Source organism: Nicotiana tabacum, chromosome 1 (assembly GCF_000715075.1).
Source record: "Nicotiana tabacum cultivar K326 chromosome 1, ASM71507v2, whole genome shotgun sequence".
NCBI classification, from domain to species: Eukaryota; Viridiplantae; Streptophyta; class Magnoliopsida; order Solanales; family Solanaceae; genus Nicotiana; species Nicotiana tabacum.
The window spans coordinates 219,756,153-219,763,976 of NC_134080.1; the positions used below are offsets into that span (position 1 = coordinate 219,756,153).

The 7,824-nt window shown below is 39.3% G+C and overlaps 1 protein-coding gene across 7 annotated transcripts; it reads left to right on the forward strand.

Annotated features, from left to right (window-relative positions):
* Positions 1-710: 710 nt before the first annotated feature.
* On the forward strand, positions 711-7,417 carry LOC107818158 (uncharacterized). Of its 7 annotated transcripts, XR_012711708.1 has the most exons (6): positions 711-3,717; positions 5,414-5,632; positions 5,831-5,856; positions 5,942-6,213; positions 6,401-6,576; positions 6,934-7,417. XR_012711708.1 is itself a non-coding variant. In XM_016644097.2 (5 exons), the coding sequence occupies exons 1-4, from the start codon at positions 3,346-3,348 to the stop codon at positions 6,180-6,182; spliced, it is 858 nt and encodes a 285-aa protein (XP_016499583.1). In that variant the 5' UTR covers positions 711-3,345; the 3' UTR covers positions 6,183-6,213; positions 6,930-7,417. The 7 variants fall into 7 exon arrangements, 2 of the variants coding, with proteins under 2 accessions (XP_016499583.1, XP_075113438.1); XR_012711707.1 differs by lacking the exon at positions 6,401-6,576 and having other exon boundaries at positions 711-4,116; positions 6,930-7,417; XM_016644097.2 differs by lacking the exon at positions 6,401-6,576 and having other exon boundaries at positions 6,930-7,417.
* The last annotated feature ends 407 nt before the right edge of the window (positions 7,418-7,824 follow it).

Genomic DNA, 7,824 nt, shown 5'->3' on the forward strand with positions numbered 1-7,824 from the left:
CTTCCATTTCTTGTTTCTGTTCAAGATTTTTCTGGGTTTTGCTTATCATTACAGTTCGCTTCTGTAAAAGGGATCTGGTTTTCTGGAACCCATAACAGCCACCCGTCGCTATACGTTTTGAAAAAAGCAATCTTTGTTCTCTGTTTTCGTTGAAATTGAAAGAGAGCAACCTTTCTGCAGTGGTGCATCTGTTTCAATTGAAAAAGAGCAATTGTTTTGCTCTGTTTCTTTGCTTACCAGTGGTAGCGGTGATAGCTCCTTCTGGTTTTTGGGTCGTGGTATTTTTTGTGTTTTCAGGAATTCTCGGAGTATTGGAGACAAGGTGGGCGCACGAGCACTGGAAAAGGAGAGCAACATAGGCGAGTGTCAGCAAGGGTGGTAGGAAGTGGGCGGGAGCGTACAACTACATCGAGCACAGCAAATCAGCCACAGGTTTTGTTATCGGGAGTTGGTACCTCCTGTTTTACTGTTTCCCTTTTGGTGTTAGCTAAATTACTGTTACTTTACTTCGCAATAGTTAAACCTTTCAACTAGGATACTAGTTACCACGTGTTTCCTTCTAGTTTGATTTGTGTACGTTGTGCACTAGCGAGTCTTCTCTAGATTGTTGTAGGTGTAGTGGCTGCAGTCTGGGATGATAGAATAAGGGCATGTCCTCGGGTGGGGCAGAGTGTGGGGCGGGGTTCAGGGGGTGGGTCGGGAGGCAGGGGAGGTAGAGGGGCAAGGGAGCCTATAGGTTGAGAATCGGGTCATGGAACATAGATTCACTAATGAGTAAATCCATAGAGCTGGCGAAAATCCTGCAGAAGAGGAAGATTAATATAGCGTGTGTCCAGGAGACTAGGTGGGTCGGATCGAGGGCGAAAAACGTGGATGGGTATAAGTTGTGGTACTCTGGTGTCCTGAGTGGTAAGAATGGAGTGGTTATCCTGGTAGATAGCCATCTTAGGGAGTCCGTGGTTGTATAAGAACAAAGGTGATGTCCAGAGCTGTAACAACTATAGGGGCATCAAATTACTAAGTCATACCATGAAAGTTTGGGAGAGAGTGGTAGAAATGAGAGTGCGAAGGACGGTGTCTATTTCAGACAACCAGTTCGGGTTCATGCCGGGACGATCTACCACAGAAGCTATCCACCTTATTAGGAGGACGGTGGAACAGTACAGAGATAAGAAGAAGGATCTCCACATGGTGTTTATTGATCTGGAGAAAGCGTACGATAAGGTTCCTAGGAAGGTCTTATGGAGCTGCTTAGAGGATAAAGGGGTCCCGAGTAACTATATTAGGGTGATTAAAGACATGTATGATGGAGCTAAGACTCGGGTTAGGACAGTAGGAGGCGACTCTGAACACTTTCCAGTTATTACGGGGTTGCACCAAGGGTCTGCGCTCAGCCCATTCCTATTTGCCCTGGTGATGGATGCACTGACCCATCATATTCAAGGGGAGGTTCCATGGTGCATGCTATTTGCTGATGACATTATTCTAATTGACGAGACAAGAGGCGGCGTCAACGAGAGGCTAGAGATTTGGAGACATGCTCTTGAGTCTAAAGGTTTCAAGTTGAGTAGGACAAAGACGGAATACCTCGAGTGCAAATTTGGAGTTGAGCCGATGGAAGCGGGAGTTGAAGTGAGGCTTGACTCTCAAGTCATTCCCAAGAGAGGTAGTTTCAAGTACCTTGGATCGGTTATTCAGGGGATCGGGGAGATTGACGAGGATGTCACACACCGTATAGGGGTGGGGTGGATGAAGTGGAGGTTAGCGTCGGGAGTCTTGTGTGACAAGAAAGTGCCACCGTTACTAAAAGGTAAGTTTTATAGAGCAGTGGTTAGGCCTGCCATGTTGTATGGAACTGAATGTTGGCCGGTAAAGAACTCACACATCCAGAAGATGAAAGTAGCAGAGATGAGGATGTTGAGGTGGATGTGCGGGCATACAAGGATGGATAAGATTGGGAATGAAGATATTCGAGAGAAGGTGGGTGTGGCCCCCATGGAGGACAAGATGCGGGAAGTAAGACTCAGATGGTTCGGGCACATTCAGAGGAGGAGCACTGATGCACCGGTGAGGAGGTGTGAGCGACTGGCTGTAGTGGGCACGCGGAGAGGTAGAGGAAGACATAAGAAGTATTGGGGAGAGGTGATCAGACAAGACATGGCGCGATTTAGGATTACTGAGGACATGGCCTTGATAGGGAATTATGGAGGTCGAGCATTAAGATTGTAGGTTAGGGGAGAGTGTGAATATTTCTACAGCACAATAGAGTGAGACTATCCAGTTAGGAGTTAGACTAGGAATGTCATTGGTCGTCTATTGATGCAGGGCTTTACCTTCTAGTTGTACTATACCAGCCATCTATTTCGTATTTCGTATTTCATATTCTGTATTTCATATTTCATATCTCTTATATATTGTTGTTATTTTTATTACGCATTTTTATGGTACTAATATATCATCTCCTATTGCTTTTTTGAGCCGAGGGTCTCCTGGAAACAGCCTCTCTACCCTTCGGGGTAGAGGTAAGGTCTGCGTACATATTACCCTCCCCAGACCCCACTTGTGGGATTTTACTGGGTCGTTGTTGTTGTTGTAGTCTACATCATCACATTTTTTTAAATTATAACTTTGACTGAAATTCTATTTTTTGGTTAAACAAAAATGTGATGTTATATCAATTAGGACATGTAGAGAATTAGAAGGACCTTTATGTGACGATTTGTCTAGCCAATATAATATCTCTAATTGATTCTTTCAATTTTTGAATTGCTATCCATGATTTCCTGCACAAATATATTATTTGCATCATTAAAACCAGATCTAATAAAGATTCTCCTTGTGCTTCTTCATTAATAACTGTAATCAGCCGACCAATAAAGATGGAGTCATGATTTGAAGCTTATGAGTACAAAATTTTAAAACTATTTAGCTTGATCGAACTCATAAAAGAAGAGTTAGCTCCGCCCCTGACCGCTAATGCCTAATAGACTAGACAAGAATCTTAATCTAAAGTTAAATCGATCAAGCTTAAATTTTGAGCTTATTTATATTCCCAGGGAGTGAAATCTGGCTCGTGGTGAAATCCTGGAAGTCATGTAGTAGACTAGACGATTTGAATTTGTTTTTGTTTTTTCTTAAACATTTTTTTAATTGTTTATGTCTATAATATGGGTATTGACAAGGAGATTTTATTCTTTATCTTTTATGACGTGGCATGCACATGCTGGAAAAATGATTACATGGCAATGGCATTGCACCAAAATTTGACTTTTTTGTGTGTGTGTGTGTGTTCAAAACCATAACTCTTATCCTCTTCACCATTAACACAGCTCTAAAATTCTTGAAATGTTGCAGACACAATCCTTCATCTCATCCAACTACTTCTTCCCTCTCTCTTTCCCTCCTAACCCCATCACTTCAATTCACAATTTTCCCCACAAACCCAATGCCACGCGCCGTTCAGTCTCAGCCACTAAATCCCACGCGCCGCCGTCACAGTCATGGCTTGCTGAGGCCCCTGATGAAACCGTTACCGTTACAACTGACGCGCCACCGGAGGAGGGACCCATTGAGCTTCCATCTTCAATAACGGATATATTTGCTACTTCTGATGACCCTTCTCCTCTTCAAACTGCCACCAGTCTTCTCCTCACCGGTGCTATTTCCGTTTTCCTCTTTCGCTCCCTCCGCCGCCGCGCTAAACGTGCTAAAGAACTGGTAAAGCTCACGTCTTTACACTCGCCATTGCGTGAATTTTGCATATTTTCACTAACTCAAAAAAAAAATATTTGTGTGACCGTATTTGACTAGACACGGAGTTGAAAGAAATAAAAAAATTTGAAACTTGTAGTTTAGAACATGCTGTAGATATTTGTATGGGTCTATAGTCATGTTGTTTGGTTAATGTAGAGTCCACACTATTTCCATAGCTCTGGACCTTAGTTGCGGGTTATTGTTATTGCATGTCATCTATTTTATGGTTTTTAGGATGCTGTCATTATTTCTATGGTTATGTTGACGATACTGATGAATTGTCTTTTCTTGTTTTATTTCCATCTTCCTGAGCCGAGAGTCTATCGGAAACAGCCTCTCTCTGTCCTATCGGGTAGGGGTAAGGTCTGCACACACACTACCCTCCCAGAACCTACTTTATGGGATTTTACTGGGTCGTCGCTGTTGTTGTTGTTGTTCTATAGTCATGTTGCTAAAAGGTAAAATAAAAAGTTTATAGTTAAATTTGTCAGAGTACTAAATATAAAAAAGTATATTCTTTTTGAGATGGACTAAAAACTAAACTGTGTCACATGAAATGGGAAGAAAGAGTAATATTTATGTGTTTGGTGCTGGATAAAGATATTACAAGTCCCATATTTTATTGTTAAAAATATTCAAAATGTTTGACAAATTAACAAAAATTATTGAATTCTCAAGAAGTAATAGTATCATATAAAATGGAGCAGCACAAGGTTATTAGTCAATGAATTGATTGTACATGTAGTGGCGTAGCCAGAAATCTCGCCAAGGGTGTTCAAACTTTAAAGAAGCCAATAATTTTTTTTTCAATGAATGGGTGCACAAATTTTTTTTAAATCAAACTAAGCTACATTTAGCTTAACAATAAAAACACTTGTAATCAAAACTAACATAAAAAAGATAAGAACAGAAATTTACTGATAAAAGCAAGCATAAAACCAAAGGAAAGAGTGAGTCGAGATGATTTGTAGTATGTAGAGAGCTTTTGTTGAAGAAATTTTTGCAAAGCTTGACTTTTAAATTATAAAATTTATTTAAGAAACAACGTTTAATTTTAAAACTACTTTTAAGATTAGTGTTTTGTTTTACACAAAATTTAAATTTTAAGAGTTGTTTATTAGAAAAAAATTCAGTTTAAAAAGGGGTGAGATAGACCACATACGGTGGTATCCATTTGGTTTGGCAAACAAAATGGGAAAATATATATATATATATTTAGATAGAGATTTGAACTCGTGAATACCCTAGACTACTCGAGTGCCTCACTCAACTATATTAAGGGTGTTCAAAAAGTAATATTTTAACTATTTGAAGTAATATGTGATCTTTCGGCGAAGGGTGTTCGCGTGACCACCCATGCCATAGTGCAGCTACGCCACTGTACATGCTTTCATCTTCATGTTTTTCCTCTGTTTATTTTTAGTTTCATTGATATGATTGTGGAAGTATGAGTAATTATGTCACTCCTTAGCTTCAGTTCTTGTTCAGTTGATTGGATATGCTTAAGTATTTGACATGATAACATGTAATATGAGAAGGATGCATAATCTACTTGTAGGACTTTAATCCCAGTTATGACTTAAGGTATTAGGTGAGAATATATGTTTGTTTTGTGAAGCTTTAATGTAGTAATATGGGGCTTTCTTTTTGGTGGTATTAGAAACTTAGGTCAACAGGGGCGAAGAAAACGTTGAAGGAGGAGGCAATGGAGAGTTTGAAAGCTATGACGCCAACACCAGTTGACGCCAAAGCTCCACCTTCACCTGTTCAAGCACTGTTGGGAGGTTTAACAGCGGGTGTTATTGCACTTCTCCTTTACAAGTTCACTACCACCATTGAAGCTTCTCTCAATCGCCAGGCGCTTTCAGATAGTTTCTCGGTTTGCCTCTCATTTGCCTTTTGAGTTTGCTGTTTCTTTGCTCCCATTTTACCATTGTTACCCCCACTATGCATAGTAAGTTGAGTAAAGATTCAGACAACTCATTCAGAATAGGAAAAAAGGGGAGCGGCAGAAAATCTATACCGTACTTCTATTGGTTACCGTTTGATACTCATTCTTTTGTTGTGTTTGCAACAGGTTCGCCAGATTACAATAACGATTAGGTAGTTTCTAATATCTTTCCTTTATACTAATGCATGCATTACTGGTGAAAGATTATAAAACCTTCTTATTTGCAACTGTTTGCAGAACTATTATTAATGGAATATGCTACCTCGCAACATTTGTCTTTGCCATCAACTCTGTCGGTTTGTTCCTTTATTCGGGTCAACTTGCCTTGAACTCTATCATGGGAGATTCTGCTAGTGAAGAAACTAATAATAAAGGTGAAGCACAATTGAGTTCGAAGGATCCAACATCAGCACGTCCTGTAGATAGCACTGAAGCGAACAGAGACGACGGCAATAAAACATCTGAGGATACAAAATAGTGCAAGAATATGATTTAGAAATGAAGACCAGGTTTAGTACACCACTTTTCCATTATTTTGCAATTTGTACATTACGATTCCATTAATTTTTGCAATTTCCAGTTAGAAAAAAACATAATAATAGGATGAGACAAATTTCTGTGAGTAGATTTGACTATTAGTTTGTGGACATATTACAAAAGTAGAATTACTTGATGCTTTTTCTTGCTGCATGGCAGGAGAAAATAGGAAAACAACATTCTTTTCTTTTATCATCAGAACTAATCGCTTTCGTATATATACCTCCAACGGGGACCAACCATTTTGTGGGAGTTGTGAGCTCTGGGTTACAGTAGGGTTGCTTGATGGAGTAAGAAAATTGACCTGATGTTTTGAAGTTAAGGCAAACAGGCACGTGATTTGAGGCTGAAACGTAAAATTACTGGCCTTGTTGAGGGATTTCTTGTTCAATTTATATGCTTTCCTTCTGTAACACTAAATGATACTATGGGCCCCTAAGGTTTAAACATGCTGCCACCACAGAAACAATAGCCATTGCCAAGATATTCCTACTTGCAGTGGAATACATGCTCCTGTGCGTGCAGGGGCGGCAAATCTGTTCAAAATATAGGCGGCCTTTTTCTTGAAGTACGACGTAAATAAATTGGATTATATGCAATTGTAGTGTCAAAAGTTTCTGATCTCCTATCCAGAGCACATATATAAGGCAGAAATGTCATTCTGATGGACAAAAATTCCTTCTTGCAGCCAGACAGAACAGAAGCAGATACTAGCCAGTTTATGTGCAAGATTCCTGTAGTTGCACAAGGCAGTTCGGATCAGGCTATATAAAGGCCAGCAGTGCAAATCCGGAGGTGTTGGATTGGTTAAGGCCAGAAGACCATATATGTTCGTTCATCTGTCTTCTTTTTGGCGAAGTCAAATGATTTAACGACTACATCCGTCCTCAACCAGTTCATGAAGTATAGTGCGATATGTAAATGCCAAACAGAAGTTGTAGGAGCCACTTGAAAATATTTGTTTCCAAGAAATAGGATCATTAAACAGCAGATAGTGAAGTTGGTGATGATCTTGTATGTTGTACACTTTGTATATTCTTCTAGTTGTGATACTGAAATTTTCTTGTTGCTTTACCATAGTCTAGGGCAGTGGTTACCATTGGACTGTTCTGATTTGGTTCCCTTGTCTCTGAATGTAGTCTGCAGCTTGAATAAAAGTTATCACCTCTTGAATAATTTCCTTCAACTAGTGTTGGAGTTATGTGAAAGCCAAGGCATTTGATTTTGTGTCCAGGGAATGTAGTACTGCAACTAGGGTTAAGCATAATTTGGTAAAAACCGAATTATCGTATCGAAATCGAAAATTTTGCTATTTGGTATGGTATTTGGTTTAAGTTTTTAAAAAAATTGGGGTATTAGGTATGGTATTTGGTATTTAAAAATAAAATACCGAAATATCGACATTGTACCGAAATATATATTAAATTACACAATACATATATTATTGATTCTAGCATAAATATTAAAGTTCTTAATTTAACTTCCTGTTATTTTTGTAGTTTTCTTTAACCTTTACCACCTTTTTTTTTACCACTATACTTGTCTTTCCCCTTTTTTCGGGTTCCTACTAACCTTTCTCCCGT